General features: G+C 54.3%; 1 protein-coding gene across 1 annotated transcript in view; it reads right to left on the bottom strand.

The window, feature by feature from the left end:
* The window catches only part of FGD5 (FYVE, RhoGEF and PH domain containing 5), a 121,135-nt gene that overhangs the window by 6,722 nt on the left and 93,921 nt on the right, over positions 1–20,492 (bottom strand). The window contains 8 exon segments of the mRNA XM_027523489.1: positions 2,636–2,766; positions 4,214–4,343; positions 6,254–6,391; positions 6,688–6,787; positions 7,997–8,076; positions 9,551–9,634; positions 13,824–13,892; positions 14,789–14,860. Coding sequence (XP_027379290.1) covers positions 2,636–2,766; positions 4,214–4,343; positions 6,254–6,391; positions 6,688–6,787; positions 7,997–8,076; positions 9,551–9,634; positions 13,824–13,892; positions 14,789–14,860 — 804 coding nt within the window.

Here is a 20,492-nt window from a genome sequence, read left to right as displayed (position 1 = left end):
CACGGTTCCGACGGGACCTAAATGACACTGAAACCGGCCGGCGGGGCATTCGTGCCGCTCTGGAGTCGGGGCGCTCGGGTGGTCTCGCGGTGCATCCGGCCCCTCAAAGGCCGCACGACGGGGCCGGGTTTGAGAGACAGGGTTGACGAAGGGACCCGAGACCCGAGAGTCGAAAATTCCTGCAGGAGGCTGCCCTCTGGCGGTGAGGCCGATTCCTGGCTCTCTCGTCTCAGCCCAGGACCCCAAATCACAGAACTGCAAGTATCTCTGGGTGAAAGTTTCTTCCTCATGAAACTGGTTCTTATGCTTTTCAGCTTACTTTTCCCCTCACATTTAAGAGGGGATCCTTTCTTTTTTAAATTGTTTCCCTAAAAGGTTGTATGATCTCCTGCCTAATGAGTTTGTTAACACCTCTTAGTAGCATCGGGGCTTCCCTGGTGGCTCAGAGGGTAAGGCGTCTGCCTGCAATGCGGGAGGCCCGAGTCTGATGTCTGGGTTGGGAAGATCCCCTAGAGAAGAAAATGGCCACCCACTCCAGTACTCTTGTCTGGAGAATCCCACAGACGGAGGAGCCTGGCAGGCTACAGTCCACGGGGTCTGTAGTGGGACACAGACCGACTTGACTTTCTTTCAGTAGTATCAATGGTGTGGTCTTTTGAACATGCCTCTCACAGGGGCTAAGATCACAGGCCTGGAGTAAGACCCATCTCGGGTTCCAACACAGACCCTAGCAACCACTAGAGGGGTGAGGTGAGACCACTTACTTCCTGTACGTCTCAGTGTCCTGACTAGTTAAACTGGAATCAAAGGACGTCAGACAGGTACCGGTCAGATACAGTGCCTGACCCCCAGTTAAGTGCTCCATAAACATTCACCTTAATACAAGAGCAAGAAGGCCAGGTTACAAAATAATGTCATCTGACTTTCTCAGTTCATAGGTCGGGAAACTGAGGCCCAGAGGAACTGGGGGCGGGGGGGGGATCTACCAAAGATGAAGTTCCGACTTAGTTGAAGAGAGGCCGAGAACTCAGAGCTCTTGGCAAATGTTCTCAAGGTCAGGGAACTCCAGCGTAGGCAGAGGAAGCTACAACCAGCCAGGTGTTTTGAGAAGTACCGGGCAAGGAACCTGCCCCTCTTGGGTCCCCAGGACCCCTCTAAACTCGGACAAGCCTCCTCTCCCCACAGCTGACCTGCCGGAGCAGCTCCCAGAGTCTGCGATCTGACCCCATCTGATGCTCCCGGAACAGCACTCCAGCAGACTGTCCCCTGGGAAGCAGGTCTCACTGCTGGGGTGGGGCTCCTGGGGGCGGGGGAGAGAGCAGCGGGAGGCGGGGACACATTGCTCCTGGGGCTGCTGCGGAGCCCATGGTGTAGTCCGCATTGAGTAATAAAAAGGTGTTGCTTAGGGCAAAACCTGCCAACATGGCTTGGGGCAGGTCCACACGGCACCTGGATCACGGTGGCCTGATGCCTGAAAGGTGAGAACAGTGGTTCTCAAACTCTGTACCCATGGCACACTCAGGTTCCGTGAGTTCAGCTCCTGTTGACAGGACTGTGGGAGTGAGAGGGTGGTCTTTTCTCAATTTGTGGCAAGAGACTAGTTAATAAGTGAGGAGACAGCCATGCAGTGTAAGAAGTGTGAGATTTGTGTGGACAAGCTAATGTGAAATTATGATATCAAAGATAGATTAAGTGAAAGAAATGTATGGAAGATTCAGAGTATCATCTTTTGAGTTAAAAAAAGGATCTATGATCGTCTATCTTAATTATGTATATGCATAAACATTTCTGGAAGCATCCGTAAGAAATCTGACGGCAGTTAACTTTGAGGGGTGGGACTGAAGGAGTCTGGGGAGGGAGAGAGAGAAACTCAATTCTCATCACACATTCTTCTGTCCTTTTGAAAAAAAAAGTTGTTATCACGTAAGTGTTAACTTCCACGATTTTTAAGATACAAAAGGAATCAAGCTAATGGATAGAACCATACTTACTTAAAATTTTCATCCCTAACACTTTTTGACCCTTGCCACCTGCTATTCAATAATGAATATTTAAAAATACTTGGTAACAGCTGCTCAGTCTTCTTTTGACGGCTTGTATATTCACGGGCACACATTTGTTTGTGGTTATGATTAGAATACAGTCAATAATCTGGTTCTGTCTGCAGAAAGGAATTGAGTTGGGCTAATTCTGAGGTTTCCTGGAAAGAGTCCTACAGCCTTTAGGAGGCTCACTACCTGAGCCTGTGTGGGATCCCCAGGATGAGACAGGGATGAGGTTTGAGGGGACCAGACTCGGGAGGGCTGAGCCAGGCCGAGTGGTTTTAGACCCAAGTGCTGCAGCGCTGTGTGCATCTGGGGATGGGTCAAGGCTGGGGGGCCGACGTGTCTCCCCGCACCTCTGACAGCCACTCGGGCTCCTGTTCTCTGCCACCAGCGGGGGTCTTCTCGGTCACACCCAGGAGATGGCCTATGCTTCAGGGCGGCCTTTGTGAGCACGAGCCAGAACGCCTCCCATGAGGGATGCTCTCTAACGTGTCCTCAAGAGCCTGGTCCGTCTGGGGCAGGGGGTCTGAGGACCCAAAACCTTCTAAATCCCCCTGGCCCCCAGGAAGGCAGCCCTATACCCGCCTCACCTCGGTCAGGGCTGACGGGACTTTCCTCTGCTTCCTGAAGGCCGAGGGGTTGATGCTGTGGAAGACGGACGAGAAGGCGCTGCTCGAGAAGCGGGCGGAGGAGAGGGGGAAGCTCATGCTCAGGGGCCGCTCTGCAGCAAGACAAGCCGCGGGGAGGGAGGTGAGCGTCTGCGCCCATGGCAGGGAACACAGGCGCCTCCAAGACCTGAGCTCCCGGCCCTCCTGAGATAGCACCCGGCCACGAGGGGTGGGGTGGGGTGGGGGTTCCGTGTTACCCAAGAGAAGGGGCGCCCCCCCCCGCCCCGCTAACAGAGCTGGAGTGGGGGCAGGCTTTCCCGATGCTGGCTATGCCTTCTTCCCTGTGTCTACAGAGGCCAGCAGTCCTCTCCACGGCCCCGGGCAGCCCTGGGGTGGAGGTGACCGAGGGGAGTCTCTGGTTTCAGGCCCAAGATCCACCCTGCTCCCTCTCTGGCCGACCCTGAACACAGGCGCTCACAGGCCCTCTCAGCCACCTCGAGCTCTGCTATCTGAGGACCTTCAGCCCCTTCCCCGACCACAACACCTCTGGTCTCCATCTCGACATCCTCATTCCAAGAGGGCCGCAGGGGACCCAGGCCTGAAAACAGGGCCGCTGGGCAGAGTGATGTGAGTGCCTGCCTACTGGCCTCGTCACGGAGACGCACGGACCCAGCATGCCATGTCTCAGACACGTGTCCCAGGCATGTCACCCAGACACGTGTCCCAGACACATGGACCCAGACGCGTCACCCAGACACATGTCCCAGACACGTGACCCAGACACATGGACCCAGACACGTGACCCAGACACATGGACCCAGACACGTCACCCAGACACGTGTCTCAGACACGTCACCCAGATACATGTTCCAGACACATGGACCCAGACACGTGACCCAGAGACATGGACCCAGACACGTGACCCAGAGACATGGACCCAGACACGTCACCCAGACACGTGACCCAGACACATGGACCCAGACACGTGACCCAGACACGTGACCCAGACACATGGACCCAGACACATCACTCAGACACATGTCCCAGACACATCACCCAGACACGTGACCCAGACACATGGACCCAGACATGTGACCCAGAGACATGGACCCAGACACGTGACCCAGAGACATGGACCCAGACACATCACCCAGACACGTGACCCAGACATATGGACCCAGACACGTGTCCAAGACACGTCACCCAGATACGTGTCCCAGACACATGGACCCAGACACGTGTCCTAGATATGTGGACCTAGACATGTCACACAGACACGTATCCCAGACACATGGACCCAGACACGTGTTCCAGACACATGGACCCAGACACGTGACCCAGACATGTGTCCCAGACACATGCCCCAGACTCAGCTGCTATGGAACCCTTCCTCTGGGGGCACCTCTGGATTTTCTACAGAACCAATGGTCGGGGAGAAGGTGCTCCAGAGCAGGGTTTAAACCCTGCCTCCTCCTGGAGGGCAGCATTTTGTCCGGAGACCCCCAAGAAAGCGGCTGGGAAAGGCCGTGTGGGGAAGAAGCGGAGGGTGGTCCGAGGTACCTCTCATCATGCCTGGGGCGTCCCCGCCCCTCTTCTTCAGCTCCCCGTAGCAGCCGTCACACACCTTGGCCATGCGGTCCTTGAGGTACTTCAGAGGGTACTTGTTCCGAGAGCAGTTCCGGCAGACGATCTGGGGGAGATGGGGGGCCCGCGGGTCACAGGGTCTCACCCTCCCGGCCCAAGCAGAGGACCATGTCCGACCCCTCTGACGACCCGCCCCCACCTCCTCGAGGGCCTCGTGCTCTGAGCAGAGTTATTATGCTCCTCTGCAGGTGCTTATCTGTTTTTCTTTTTAAAAAATTATAGAAAATTATAAAATAGTATATAAAAATTATATATTTTTTATTTTTTAAAAATTTAATATATATTTAATGTATGATTTTTAAAAAATTATATATTTTTTATTATTTTTAAAATGATTTCTTGTCTTATGCTTGTGCCCAGTCATGTCCAAGTCTCTGCAACCCCATGGACTGTAGCTTATAATACCAAATGTCATATTTGTAGCATATGATACCTAATATAATATCAAATACCTTATAATACCTAATATAATATTATAATACATATTATATATTATATACCTAATATTATAATACCTATAATTGTTTATAATACCTAATAAAATGAAAGTTCTGTGTGAAAAGTGAAAGTCTCTCAGTCATGTCCGACTCTTTGCAACCCCATGGACTGCAGCCCATCAGGCTCCTCTGTCCATGGGATTTTTCAGGCAAGAATATGGGAGTGGGTTGTCATTTCCTTCTCCAGGGGATCCTCCTGACCCAGAGATTGAAGCCGCATCTCCTCTGTCTCTTGCATGCAGGCGGATTCTTTATCCACTGAGCCATCGGGGAAGCCCAATAGAAGTGATACATAACATTATATTATTAATAGTTTCAGGTATACAATGCAGTGATTCAGTGTATGTAATATAGTTGGCTCTCCATGTCTGCGGGTTCCATATCCACAGATTCAACCAATGATGGATCGAAAAGATTTTTAAAAATTCTACAACGTTTCAAAAGCAAAACGTGCTGCCAACTATTTGCATGGAATTTACACTGTATTTATAACTATTTACACAGCATTTGTAACTCAGCTGGAAAAGAATCCGCCAGCAATGTGGGAGACCTGGGTTCAATCCCTGGGTTGGGAAGATCCCCTGGAGAAGGGAGAGGCTACCCCCTCCAGTATTCCTTGCCTGGAGAATCCCATGGACAGACGAGCCTGGCAGGCTATATATAGTCCACGGGATCGCAGAAGAGTCAGATACGACTGAGCAACTTTCACTTCTTACACAGCACTTCTATTCATTAGGTATTATAAGCGATATAGAGATGATCTAAAGTATGCTACAGGATGTGTGTAGGTTACATGCAAATGTTACACTGTTTTAAATAATGGACATGAGCATCCTTGGATTTTGGTATCCACAGGGATCCTAGGATCCTAGAACCAGTCTCCCGTGGATATCAAGGGAGACTGTATGGTGAAATCACCACAATGTCTAGCTAGCATCCATCACCACACATAGTTTACAAATTATTTTTCTTGTGCTAAGAACTTTAAAGATCTATTCTCTTGGCAGCTTTCACATATACAATACAGCTTTTTAAAATTAATTAATTTAGCTTTTATTTAGCTGCACTGGGTCTTGGTTACACGGGGATCTAGTTCCCTGACCAGAGACTGAATCCTGTCCCCTGCATGGGAGCATGGACTCTTAGCCAGAGGACCACCAGGGATGTCTCTACCATACTCTGCTGACTATTATCACCAAGCCGTAAGCTTTCTGTTTTCTGATGAGCCTGCACCCTTAACCAAGACGGGATATTCTTCCTCCCGGGAGAACAACCCCATCCGCTACAATTTCCTTCGGGGAGCAGGGTGGTGGAGTGGAACGGGTCTGGGTTTGGAGCCCTGGTGGGAGGGCATCAGTAAAAGGTGAATTAACTTCACGCCCCACCCTGGGCCCGACCCGCAGCAGCCGCTGGACGCCCCCCTGGTCCCCAGCCCCGCGCGCACGACTCCGTGCCTCACCTTGCCGCAGGCGTGGCAGTGGTGGCGCCTCAGGGTGAGGGAGAAATCGCAGCCGCAGTTCATGCACATCATGACGTGCGTGACCGGCACAAGGGTCGGGGGCCTCTCCCCCAGGCTGACCCCCAGCCTCTCCCGTATCTGGAGCAACGGAGTCAGGCGGGCAGCGGGGTCAGGAGACCAGCTGGGCTGGCGCCCCCCTTCCTGTAGGGCGGTGTGTGTGTGTACGGAGGGGTGAGGTGGACTCCACTCTACACCCCACCCCCCCACCGCACCCTCCAGGGCGCCGAGCTCGGTTAGAAATGGGCCGGAGGGGCCAGGCTCTGGGCTGCACGGGGACCGCCCTGAGCTGGGCCGCGGGGAGGACCCAGTGGTGCCCCGATGGAAGGAGGTGCTCGACCCCGCAGGTGCGCGGGGGCCCAGGGAGGCCCGCTCACCTCCACGCTGTGCTGGAAGGCGGCCAGCGCCTGGGCCTTGTAGTCCTCGGGGAGGGCCCGGCTCACGCAGCTGTGCCACTCGTCCCTCTCCGCACAGGAGCTGCAGGTACGAGCCTGATTGAACGAGGGCCATGCACCCTCTCGGGGTAGACCACGTCCCCGAAGCCCCCGCCACGCCCCACCCCACACCTGAAACCCTGGCCCGGCCACCCGCCAGACTTGCACAGCGGCATGTCCGCTTCCAAGCAGGCAGCCTCGATTGTGAGGTGTCTCTGGGCCTGGCCTGTAAACGTGGGAACATCAAACACTCTAACTCCCAGGGCGGCTGCAGGGACCAGATGACACGTGGGGGTGGAGGACTCTGCCAATGACAAAGCACTGCAGAAGCAAGGGGTCCCACCCTCTCGGAGGGGTGCGCTGGCCAGGGGCACAGAGCCAGGCACCACTTGGGGGGCAGTGGGCAGATGCTGGCAACTGTCACTATCTCATTCTCTCTGTCCTCCTCAGTTTCCCACATGCCCTCCCAGTCATTCACTCATTCAGAGCGCAGACATCCCACCTTCTCCTCTGGGCCTGGCAGGGTCTCCTGAGAGGCAATGCCCCCGAGCAGCCGCCAGGTGGAAATTCTCACGGAGCCCACTAGATGTCGCTCCAACCCTGCCACCGTGCCTAGAGCAGCTCCTGGCAGAAGCCCCCTTCCTGGTTTCTGAGCCCCGAGCCCCTATCCCAGCTCCAGCTGGTCTTCTCCTGGAAAAAGGGCAGGGGGACTCTTTCTTTGCCAGAAACCAACAAAACGGGGACCCCAGGGCAGAGCCTGAGGGCCTGGGAAAAAACAGCCATCTCTGATAGAAAGGCCTCACCCCCAAAAAAGTAAAAGGGAAAATAAATTGATGAGTGTTCACCTCTGATGTTTCTCACACTCTCCAGACCTGGCAGCCTAAACACAGACTATTTTACGAGCTAAGGTGCACCATGCACTTTAACCTTTCTTACTGCTGCAAAGACCCAATGATTCGTAGAGTTTTACAACAAGGAGATATTGTTATATTTAAGCAATGGGCTCTGGAAACCCCTGAGATTCCATGTAAAATTTTATGTGTATGCACATGTTTTCTGGGGAGAGAAGCCATGGTTTTATCAGATTCGCCACATGACTGTCCAAAACCAGACAAGAAATAACGGAACAAAAGTCATTTACCCAAAAAGGACACCAAAATAAAACTGACAACACACTCAGCGTCTGCGATTCCAAACTTTCCCACATGCGAAATCCTGCCCCACACTCCCCCGGTCCTTCCTTTCCTCATACCTGGCAGACAGAGTCAGGCAGGACTCGGGAGTCTCGATCTTCAGGGCGTAGGGCACTTTCTCCATCACAGGGCGGCTGACCTGGAAACCAGGAGCGGCCCTCAGGATGGGCACAGGAGGGGTCCTGCCACCGCCCAACTCTGAGCCTGAGCTTCCTCACTGCGAAGGGCAAACCTTTCTCACCTGGAAGATGGGGTGTGTGTGTCTGTGTGTGTGCATGTGTGTTTGTGTCTCTGTGTGCGTGTGTGCACAGTGGGAGCCCAGCTGCTGACTCTGACTCTGTGGCCACCCGCTGACCCCCAGGAAGGCATCCTTCTCGGAGCCCACTGTGCTGGACAAGCACCTGCCCAGTGGGCACCCTCCAGCATGGCCTCTGTCAGACTCCTGAGCGGACGGATGCTTTGGTCCACAAAGGGAAGACACCTCCCAGGTTAGCAAGGTCACCCTTCTCCAGGTTGGGGGCCGCAGGAGGGAGACAGCCCCCTGCAGGCCCCCTTCAGCTCTTCCTCCCTTCTAGCCCTCCGCCCTCCCAAGTGACAGCCCGCACATACCCCATTCCCCCACTTCGGTGCTTCCCTTTCTAACCCAGTCCCCACGATGGTCGGGAATTACCTTCCTAAAACTCCCGGCTCATTGAAAATCCCCATCAGCTCCAACCAGCCCCGTATCTGGGACCCTGGTCACACTGAGTGAGGTCACACCTGACCCGGTCACACCGTCCTGTCTCTCCAAGCTCACCCACGAGACTGTCCAGCTGAGCCGGCCTCTCTTAAGAAATAGCTGCCGCTTGAACAGGCATTTGCACACTCGCGTGCGTTACTCAGAGCAGCCAAAAGGTGGAGGCCACTCTAGTGTCCACGGATGGACGATGGGTACACAAAGTGTGGGCTAGCCTACACCCACGATGGAGCACTATTCGGCCTTAAAAAGGAAGGAGGTTCTGACGCTTGCGACCACGTGGACGAACCCTGAGGCTGTTATGCTAAGTGAAGTAAGCCAGTCACAGAAGGACAAGCATCGCCTAGGAGTCCACTTATATGAGGTCCCTAGAGCTGCTGAGTTCATAGGGACAAAGAGTAGAATGGTAGTTGCCAATGCCTGGGGGAGGAGAGGGGGAGAATTAAAGAGTTTAAAGGCACAGAGCTTCAGACTGGAAAGATGAAGAGAGTGCTGGGGATGGCCGGTGCAATGGTACACCGTGAATGCGCTCGATGCCGTCGAACTGTACGGCTAAAACACGGTTCCAACGGTAAACGTACATTACGGATATCTTAACCACGATCGATAAACACACGTCTGCTTGCTTCCTCTCTCCGCATTCTCCTCCCCCCATGGACCCCCTTCCTTGTCTCTCTTCCGCATTTATCCAAATATTATCCACTCCGGGCAGCCCTCCCTCATCCCACCCTCCCTGAGCTCCCGACGACAGAATCCTGGGGCAACTCACAAGCCAGGGTCCTCCTCATCTGCAGGCTGTGAATTCCACAGGCAGGGATGTGTCTCCTCGTCCCCAGGGCCCCCGCCACCCCCAGGGCCCCTGCTCCTGGGCTCTTACCTTCATGCTGGCCACCGCCAATGCGCTCTTCAGCCGGTACTTCCCGTCCTTCTGGGGGTACGTGTACAGCAGCACGTCACTCATCTGGGGAGAGGGGACCCCGTCAGACGTGTCTTAGGCCCAGAAGGCACGTGCTGGGCATGTCCTGGGGCCTCACTGAACACAAGCATCTCGCATTCCCAGGGACCAGGGGAGCAAGGGCACTCTGGGCTGAAACAGGAGACCCCTTCTCCGCAATTTCACATGGACACAGAGGAGCAAACGCACACATGCCCACAGGAAGTCCGGGACGGGGATGTTGGTATGAGGTTTATCCAGCACCACTCCAAAGGGAAACAACCCAAACACCTATCAGCGGGTATCAGGACACGGAAACGGCGGCACGTTCACAGCTCGCAGCCACACAGCAACCAGCGGGCAGACAGAACACGCCTGACGACAGGGCTCAGCCTCCAAGACACACCAGCGAGAAGAAGCTGGACTGTGGAGTCCACGCGGCTTCACAACATGTACATGAAGCTCCAGAACAGCTCATCTGCACTGATGGAAGTAAGGGCAGCGGGTGCCTGGGGGACAGTGAGGGGAGGTGCCCTGGGGAACTTCCGTGGGGCTGGATATGCTCCGTATCTCGACCCAAGCAGGTCACATGTCAACATGCAGCTGTCGACAGACACCAACATATACACTTAACACTGATGAACTCTCTATCAAGTCAGCCTCTAACAAGCAGAGTTAAGGAAGGGAGGGAGGGAAGGGGAAGATTCTTGGGGACAGGGAGCTGGCGGGTCCTGTTCACTACAAGTTAGATAGATAGTGTTAGTCACGGCCGACTCTCTGTGACCCCGTGAACTGTAGCTCGCCAGGCTCCTGTGTTTGCCTGGAGAATCGCAATACTGGAGTGGGTTGTCATTTCCTCCTCCAGGGGATCTTCCCCACCCAGGGATGGAACCCGCGTCTCTTGCATTGCAGGAAGATCCTTTACTGTCTGAGCCTCCAGGGAAGCCCGTTCACTGATGCACCTCCAGCAACACAGCTGATGCTTAATTAAGGTTTGTTGAATGAACAACTGAAGCTTGCCACCCCGAAGCAGGGCAGACATGCAGAAACTTAAGCCACTCTGCCTTCAGAGAGAGTGTTTCTGTCTGGCTAAGTGCACAGCGTGAAGAGCCGATGGCGTCCTCCAGGTGGCGCTATGGGCCGTCCAACCCTGCTCTGCTGGAGCTGAGTGGCTCCAGACAAGCTGTCTCGCTCCCCGGGGCCTCAGCCGCCCCATCTGCCAAGTGGGGAACACCACCACCCCCACTTCACTACAGGCATCAAGGGAGAGTGGCCCCCGGGGAGGCCCCATGCGTGGGAGCCAAAGGAGATCAGGAAGACGGGGTCTGAAGAGGGGGCGGGAAATCAGGGTCCGCGCTCCTCTGCCCGCAGACAGCGTCTGCAGAGGGGGCGGGATGGGCGAGTTTTCCTGCCACTGGCTCCCCTGGTGCTTCTGGGACTGGCCTGGGCACTGAGCCGTGGTGCAGTCTCAGGCAAGCCCTTCCTCTCTCAGGGCCTCACTGTCTGAACAGAGTTGGAACAGACCAGGGTCGGCAAACTGTTTCGTAAAGGGCCAGATAGTCATGTACAGATGTGAGAGCTGGACCGTAAAGGCTGAGCGCTAAAGAGCTGATGCTTTCAAACTGTCTTGAGAGTCCCTTGGACTCCCAGGAGGTCAAACCAGTCCATCCTAAAGGAAACGAACACTGAATATTCATTGGAAGAAGGACTGATGCTGAAGCTGAAGCTCCAATACTTTGGCCACCTGATGCTAAGAAATGACTCATTGGGAAAGACCCTGATGCTGGGAAAGATCGAAGGCAGGAAGGAGGAGAAGGGGACAACAGAGGGTGAGATGGTTGGACGGCATCATCGACTGGACATGAGTTTGTGCAAATTCTGGGAGATAGTGAAGGACAGGGAAGCCTGGTGTGCTGCAGTCCATGGGGTCACAAAGAGTTGGACCCAGCTGAGCAACTGAACAACAAAGAAAGTAAGTATTTCAGTCTCTGTGGGCCAGATGGTCTCTGCTTCAACTGCCTGACTCAGCCATCATCTCCCAAAAGTAGGCACCAGAGACACTCAAGGAAGAACGAGTGAGGCTGCACTCCCAGAGACCTCCCTCCACAAAACAGGGGGCCGGCCGACCCCCGGCCCAGAGGAAGCTTCCAAGCCCTGTCCGGCTCTGTTGTTCTAACACTGACAAGAACCACTGGCCAGGCCAGGCTGAGCCCCTGGCAGGAAGGATCTCAATTCGGGCCCCACCGTCCCCTCAGGCAGGCGCAGAGGGGGAACCGAGCCACAGACAGGCTAGACTCCCCCCTCCCAGGTCTACAGAGTTCATCGTGGAGGGGTCAGGATCACGAGTGAATAAAGGTGCCTCCAGGGTGTGCAGGGTGGTGTGTTTGGGGGTGGCCACACCCCGCCCATCCCTAGGGAACCCACCCCTGTCACCACGGTGACCCCGCCTTTCTGCGGCTACCCCTGGAGCCACTGCTGCCATGGCAACGCCACCGGCACCCAGGGCTCTGTGAATGGTCCAGGACCACATGGCCTCCCTGCACGGCAGCGCCAGCCTGCCAGAGTAGGGGCTTCTCAGGGGAGGTGACAGGTGGCGGGGAGGATGAAGCAGAGGCAGAAGAGCCTCTGGACTTGGCTCCTCTGGTCTTTATATGGAGCTGAGTGATCAGTGAGGCCGGGCCAAGGCCCCGGGGCACAGGCCACAGAAGCTCAGCAAACCTTGGCAGGCAGCTGCAGATGAGACGCTTCCAGCCAGGCCCGCAATTCCCCTGTTCAGGACTGTGAGGCCAATCTGGAATTTAGCCCCCCAGCTGGCAGGGCCATTGGAGACCACCACACCCTGCCAGCCCTACGAGCGAAAGCGCCCATCTGCACCTGTGACTCCACCAGGCCAACAGAGGTGTTCCAGACACACCGTGTTCCTCACACCTCTACCCTTTGCTTCTGCTGTTCCTGCTCCTGAAATGTTCTTCCTTCATCCGCCTGACAAAACTCCAATCCTTCCTTCCAAGCTTAACGCGGGTACGGTTTTCCCCAGGGAAAAAAATACACAAAACACTCAGCATACGGCACAGCACCCAGAGAACACTCAACAAATGCCAGCTGCCCCTGTGCCATCCACCTTCCTATTTCCCCACTCTCCTGGATCCTCTCTTTCCTTCCATATCCCCCCCGCCCATCCCTGAGATTCTGCCCAAACTACTCTCATAACTCAATCTTTACCCTGGACACTGGAGGTTGAGGGCAGAGAAAGGGACCCTTAGCTATTGGGTTCCAGCACCCAGCACACAGGAGGTGCTTCAACAGAGAGAACTCCTACCCACTGACTCGGAGCCTTTCCACTTTTACTTTGCACACAATTCTAACAAAGTGAATGGAGACTGTAATAGCAGGAACAAAAACTGACAGCGAATGGTGGAGGAGCAGAGAGAAAAATTACTTCTAGCAGAGAGGAGAACTTAACAGGCAAAACACCTCGGGGGCTCAGGACGGGGGCCAGGACCTGCGTAAAGCTCAGCATCCGCTGCTGTCGTTCAGTCGCTCAGTCGTGTCTGACTGTCTGCGACCCCACGGACTGCAGCATGCCAGGCCTCCCTGTCCATCACCACCTCCCAGGGCTTGCTCACACTCATGCCTGTTGAGTCAGTGATGCCATCCCACCATCTCACCCTCTGTCGTCCCCTTGTCCTGCCCTCAATCTTTCCCATCATCAGGGTCTTTTCCAGTGAGTTGGTACTCCCCTCCAGGCCTGGACGTGCCCTGGTGTTCCAGACTGGGCTGGGACGTCATTAAGGACGTCCCTCTGTCCTGTCCTGTGCACATTGTAGACAGGGCCGGGCTCAGCTCAGAACCCTGGCTTCCTTCGGGCCTCCGCCCCCGACCTGCTAGGAGGGCCAGCCAGGTCAACTCTCCTTTATGGGTCTCTGGTGGCTCACATGTCAGATAAGGCAGCTGAACAGTTACCCCAAGTTAAAGACCCTCCTGGTTTTAGGAGGGGCACGTGAATAATGACATTACACGTCACAACATTCCCCTGAAATCTTTCAAGTAATACCCAAGGGAGAGGCTTAAGCCCTCAGCTTTCGGCTTTCCTGGACGATCCTCGCCCTAAGGGGTCAGCTCTGGTCTCCACGGCCTTCCTGCCATCCTCGGGTAACGGCCCCCAAATGCTTCACAGAACCTGTAGTCCGGGCTTGACCGGAGGCCGGGTACTTACCAGAAACAGGTGCCGGGGGCGTCTGTTCTTCCCTGTTACTTTCATCAGCGTCCCTTCCTTCAGAAACTCCTGTGAGCAGAGAAGCAGACCTCGGTGATCAGGCTGACCCCCTACTCCATCCAGCGGGAAACCAATTACGATGCCTCCCGGAGCTCGGGTAAGCGGCTCATGGCAGAAGCCCCCTGCCCAGGAGCCATGCTCCACGCCTGGTGGGGCAGCCCTGGAGACGGGCATCTGGCCTTTGGGGAGCACCCTCTTTGAACCACACCAACCCAGATAGCGGGCCAGCCACAGAGTGGTCCCAACAATGACTCGGCCCCTGGTTTGCTGCCATGGGCATCCGATGAGAACAGAGCCTCTGAGATGCCAGTTTGCTACAGTGGCTGAAGACCTGCAAACAGTTGCTACAGCCCCCTCAATTCTGGAGGATACAAACAGATGTCTGATCGTCTTCACTAAGCTGAGGCCTCTGGCCAAAACGCCGGGTGGGGTTTTACACCTAAGTACCATCTCTCACTCCTGTTACTTGTCCTTTGAGGACCAGAACAGGTCAGGAATACATTTTTTTTTTTTTACTACTCTTGAGCTAAGTTTTGTGTTTTCCATTTGGAAGCTTTAAAGTGGGTAAATCTGTCTTTTAAAAAACGTTGGGGTTCCTGAGAGATGGTTTCCCAGCCACTGGACTAAACTGAGGATACTGGTGTCTCTTCTGAGAGGAACATGGAACCCCAATGGCACTGCTTTCTAAAGGCCCTGAGAGCAGGAAGCCCGAGGGGAGACGGCCAGGGGCCTGCGGAGCCCAGTACAGCCCTTGCCCTCCCGCCCTCCCCTCCCCCTGCCCCCCTCCATCCCTGCCTGTGGGCACCTGTGGCCAGGCCCGTCTGGGGCCAGCCCAGCTGAACAATGGGGCTTATCAGGGCCTCACCCACCTGCCTGCCCGTGCCCTCCGTGGTGGAGGCACTCACCCTTCCTGGCTGGAGGAGATCCCCTTGGCCCCGAACGCTGTGCTCGATGTGGACCAGCTTCTGAAGGTTTTCCTGCGGGCGGGAGCAGGGCAAGGGCAAGATGGTCAAGGCCCCTCATCTCCTCTGTAAGGAGTGGGCGGCCCTGCTTCCACTTCGGAGGAGGAAACGCAGCCCAGGAGGGACCTGCTCCCAGTCCGACTTCCTGTCGCTGGTGGGACCGGGAACCGAGCCTGGGTCCACGAGATGCCACCCGTGTGGGCTCCCGGCACTCCAACTAGTCCCTGCGGGCCTGGGCTGTGACAGTGCCCTCTGTCTGCACGCCGTGGAGATGGTCCCTTGGCCTCGCTATGCCGTCCGATTCCCGTTTATCTGGGGGCCACTGCTCCCGCTCTAGCCTGTGTCCCCCGTAACGCCCGGAGCATCCAGATTGCAATAACCCACGTGGCAGAAGCCTCAGGCCAGACTGGCTGTGCGGGCTTAAACGCTTTGCTGAGAGCTCGGTTACTGAGACAGAGTGACCAAGAAAATGCAGTGCCTGCCGAAGAAACGCTCTGGGCTCCCTGAAGAAACAAGTGCGCCCAGGAGCTCACTGAGAATTCACAACACGTACGGTCCCGGGCCCTTCCCCTGTCACAGCGGCCCGGAGTGCTGGAAGGGCGATGACCCTGAACCTCACACAGGGTTGGGTCTAAAGTCAACGAACATGGTGAAAACTGCAGAGAAAATGCCCTGAAAAGGCCTCGACACCGTCCCCAGTTCAGTTCAGTCATTAAACCATGTCCGACTCTTTGCGACCCCATGGACTGCAGCACACCAGGCTTCCCTGTCCTTCACCATCTCCCAGAGTTTGCACAAAATCATGATGCCACCCAACCATCTCATCCTCTGTTGCCCTCTTCTCCTCCTGCCTTCAATCTTACCCAGCATCAGGGTCAGTTTAGGGCATAAAATCCTACCCGTCAGAAAACGTGTAAAAGTTATTCTACCTCTGGTTACGACACAGGAGCTGCAAGAAAACAATGCCCCCACCCTAACAGGGAGAAAAAAGAATCACATCATCTAGAAAAGCAGAACTCTGCTTATAGTTATTGGAGCACGGGGTCCCCAGGACCCCACCGTGGACACAGGAGATGAATGAGTTATCGCCTCTGGCAACACACAGGGAGGAGGTGGTCAGCATAAAGAAGCTTGAGAAGAAAGCAGCTAAAATGTTAATGGCTTCTTAAAGGCAGGTGTGGGCCGGTGGGACAGTATTAGAATAGAGGGAGCCCCAGACCCAAGGGGCATGTGGAGGCCCTAGCAAGCTCTTTCCAGGAGTTTCTGCCCGGTGCTTTCAAGGAAGAGTGGGGGCAGAGAGAATCCCCTCTTGGTGCTGAAGGGGTGCAGGCTGCCAACTGTGGGGCTGGCATGAAACCCAGCCCATTTCCCCAGGGCCCTTTCTCCTGTAAGACCCTCCACCACCGTGGGAGGTGAGGCTACTCTCTCACTCCCAGACCCTGAGGCAAGGAGCCCATGGCTTCCGAGGCAAGGCCAGAAGCAGCTCGAGGTGCCTGTTCCAGGAAGAGGTGGGTGACCTCTGAGGTGCAGGATCACACACCAAGACAAAGCAGAAACCTGCCCAAGACCCGCCACTGGTACACGGCAGAGGCTGGCTGCCCGTGAAGGAGGGGCAGGAACGCCGAGAGCGCGCCAGGCTCACAGGCCCCCCTTAAGACTGAGGCTTGTCCGCGGGAGCCGTGACCCATGAGCCCTGCGTGACAGGACGCAGTGGTCTAGCCCCGAGGAGGGGAAGGACGCAGAGGTCCCTTCCGTGGTGCAGAGATTGCAAAAAGCAGAAGACGCAGCAGGGAAAGCCCCCGGGCCCTCGGGTCCCACACATAGCAGCAGGTGACAGCAGCCACCTTCCGGAGGAGCATGACTGTGGGGGTCTGAAGGGGACGTAGAACGACAAAACCTAAACTCAGCTCAACTACTGACCGCACGGATTCAGTTCCCACCCTTGACGTGAACGGCCTGAGCAGAAAAAGAGACACATCCACTTTTAAAGGTAGATGCTATTTCCCACAGGGTCTACAGTCCCTCTGCACATAACGGTGTTCGATCAGGCACAGGAGACACACGAAGCAAGGGAGAACCCTAACCCATTTTCAAGACATAAAGTGTTCCAGAAAACCAGAACGTGAGGTGACACAGATACCGGAGCCATCAGACAGGGACCACAGTGACTATGACTAATCATGTTAGAGGAGCCACCGGAAAAGACAGCACGCACGAGCAGAGGGGGTTTCAGTAGAGACGGAGACACACGAGAGATGGAAATGTGAACAGTAAGAAATGTGCTATCAGAAACGAAGAATTCCTAGAACAAGCTTAGCAGCAAATCGAACACAGCTCAGGAACGAATGAATGAACCTGGGGAGGGCTTCCCTTGTGGCTCAGCTGATAGAGAATCCACCTGCAATCTGGGAGACCTGGGTTCGATCCCTGGGTTGGGAAGATCCCCTGGAGAAGGAAAAGGCTACCCACTCTAGTATTCTGGCCTGGAGAATTCCATGGACTGTCGGTCCATGGGGTCACAGAGAGTTGGACACGACTGAGCGAGCAACTTTCACTTTCACTTTCTTTTCAAGCTGAGATTCACCACCTTGAAACAAAAAGAGAAAGTAAGAGTGCAGGCTGAGCGGCAAGGGAAGAACCGAGCACCCAGGAAAAACTTCCAAAATTAATGGACAAAAAGCACAAGCCCAGGAAGCTTGATAATCACAACAGGATACATGCCACTACTTCTCCAAAACACACATATTTAGACATCATGGTCAAACTTCTAGAAGTCAAGTGTAAAGAGACGATCTCGAAGGCAGCCAGTAAAAACGGGACCCGTTACATAAAGAGGGTAAATATAACCACTGCAGCAGATTTCTTCTCCAAAACTAGGCAGGATATAAGACAGTGGAGTGGCATCTGTAAAGCACTGAAAGAAAGTTCTGGTCAACCCAGATTTCTATACCCAGGAAAAACATTTTTTAAAAAGGAAGGTAAATCGATCAATTAAATGAATGGATGTTGGATGCTAGGAGCCAAGTTTCCATTCCAACACTCCTCTTGGGAGGGGAAATTTACAGAGAAGCCAGGGGAGGAGTAACAAGTAAAGTTGAAGACTCAGTAAGACACTCATATTTAGCTTAACACAGATGGCTATGTACAGAAACGGCTATTCCTATGAGTATATACACAGTAAATACACAGTAAGTCTTTGCTCTGTAGCTGACAGAATCAGAAGAAATGATACTCCAGTAGCAGTGAACATACCATGCCCACATCCTGGTTTCTAAAACCATTATCCAATTAAACAAACCAAGGCTCTTTGGAGAAACAGCTGATTCTAGGACTGGGGCAGGACACACGCAACATGAACACGGAGCATCTCATAGTGCCAGGAAGCAAGGAAGTGCTCAAAAACTAAGCAAAATAAAAATCCCCACCCAAAGCCACATTGATGGGGGCATGTGAAAGGGGCACAGGAACCAACTGGCCAACTCCTAATGGCCAAAGCTGGGACAATTTGAGAAATAAAATCAAGTGCATGGGATCAGAAGTCAAACATAACATGTTTGTGAGTTCTTACTGATATAAATAATTTAGGTATAAATTAACTTAGAACTGGTGAACACATTAATAAACAAGGGAGAAGAGACCAATCTCCCTTGCAGAAGATGTCCAAATAATTTAGGTAGACACTCTTTCCTCAAGAGGAGGGAGCATAATTCCCTACTCCTTACATGCAGGCTGCACACAGACACTTTCCTCTAACCAGTATGGACCGGCAGCTGGGGGTGGAGCTTTACATGCAGAAATCCCACCAGCACAACCTTGACCAGGCAATCACGGTTCACATTGACAGTCCTACGTCACGCTGCCAGGATGTGCCCTTCATCTGAAATTAAGAGTAGTATTTTCTGTGATCTTTCTCCCCCTAACTATAAACTACGCATGCGTGTGTGCGTAGTCGCTTCAGCTGTGTCTGACTCTTTGCGACCCTATGGACTGTGGCCTGCTAGGTTCCTGTCCATGGGACTCTCCAGGCAAGAATACTGGAGGGAGCTGCCATGTCCTTCTCCAGGGGACCTTCCCGACCCAGGGATCGAGCCTGCGTCTCTTCTGTCTCCTGCACTGGCAAGCGGGTTCTTTACCACTAGTGCCGCCTGGGAAGCCCAAACTGTAAACCTAGTCTACTCACGACAGCTCAGCGTGGGAGGGAAGACGCGGCCCTTCCTGACCGGGTTTTTCTCTTTGGAAGCAGAGACATCCCCCCTAACAGCAAGTGGGAGCCCCCCAGTCCATCTGCTGCTACATCTGCTGCACAGACTCCCAAGCGCCTCTGTATTTTGGCTACATTGAGGGAAATCTCACTGTCTATACAAAATGCCAAAGAGCAGGGAGCTCCCGGACATCGGGGGAGCAGAGAGGGCCCGATGACCCACCGGATTTCCCACCCCGCTGGCTTCAGACTCCAGGATTGCAGACTCCTCCATGAGCTACCCTGATGTCTCCCCCCAAACTCTTTTCCAACTGCACCTACACTGGCCCCATCTTAAAGCCTCACTGGGTGACCCTCTGAGCTCTGACACACTGGCGCTTTCCCGTCTTCACACCTGTATCCAGGCACTCTGCCTGGACCACCTCGGCCCCCTGTGCCTTCATGGCATGCGTACAGTCCTCCCTGTAAGGGCACCTTCCGTATCATCGCATCTCAGCATCCCCAGGGGACAGATGAAACCCTTTTCTGAAACTTATAGCACTTTCTCTCTCTCTCACGACGTTTATCATGATTCTTCATGTCCATGTCTTAAATGCTCTGCTAAGCAGTGACTTCCTCAAGGGCCAGGACTCATGGCTTTATCTCTGTAACTCCAGATCCCAACCTAAGACCTGACATACAGCAGGAGTCCAAAAGACGTTACTTCCCTTCCCCTTTTTCTACCTGTGGATGACTCGCTGTAAGGATGCTCTGTGCACCTGCCACAGCAAAGCCAAGCAACGGCTTGGCACACATACCACCATCACTCCCACCTCTGCCTGTGTCAGACATCACTAATCAATCACTGAACTTTCCCCACCGAGCCAGGACTCAGCCTCAGAATCATTCCCAACACACAGCTTTAGCTTATTGACAGCTTAAAGGAGCAGGAAAAAAATGTAGACACCAGTAACCATGGAAACCACTGGAACAGAGTTGGGAGGTGGGATAAAGCTGACCATCTCGGACAGACACCCAGTAAACGTCTGATCAGTGTCTCCCGAATGAAGTTACACACTGTCAGAATCAGGCGTGTGCTCAGAGCTCACGTGGTCCCGTGAATGAGCAGCTCTCAAACTTGTGTGGGCCAGACATTCACCTGGGGTGCTTGTTAAAACTGCCTATCTCTGAACCCTACCCCAGAAGTTCCAGTTGGCAAGACTGGAGGGCATGTCCAGGAATCTGTAGTTTACAGAGCACCCCGGGTGCTGATGTAGATGTCTCAGACCAGGGTCTGGACGCTACTTTTCTGGTCTGTGCCAAGTCTGCAGCCCTCCTCATTGTTCAAATAAATGGGGAACCGGAGACTCGGGGAGGGACACGCAGGGCCTGAAGTCACACAGCAAGTGTCAGGGCCAGAAACCACGGCTCTTTGCAGGATCCCATGAGACACATGATGGCCTGCGC

This window comes from Bos indicus x Bos taurus, chromosome 22, assembly GCF_003369695.1.
Source record: "Bos indicus x Bos taurus breed Angus x Brahman F1 hybrid chromosome 22, Bos_hybrid_MaternalHap_v2.0, whole genome shotgun sequence".
Lineage (NCBI taxonomy): Eukaryota > Metazoa > Chordata > Mammalia > Artiodactyla > Bovidae > Bos > Bos indicus x Bos taurus.
This window is presented reverse-complemented; position numbering and strand designations above follow the sequence as displayed.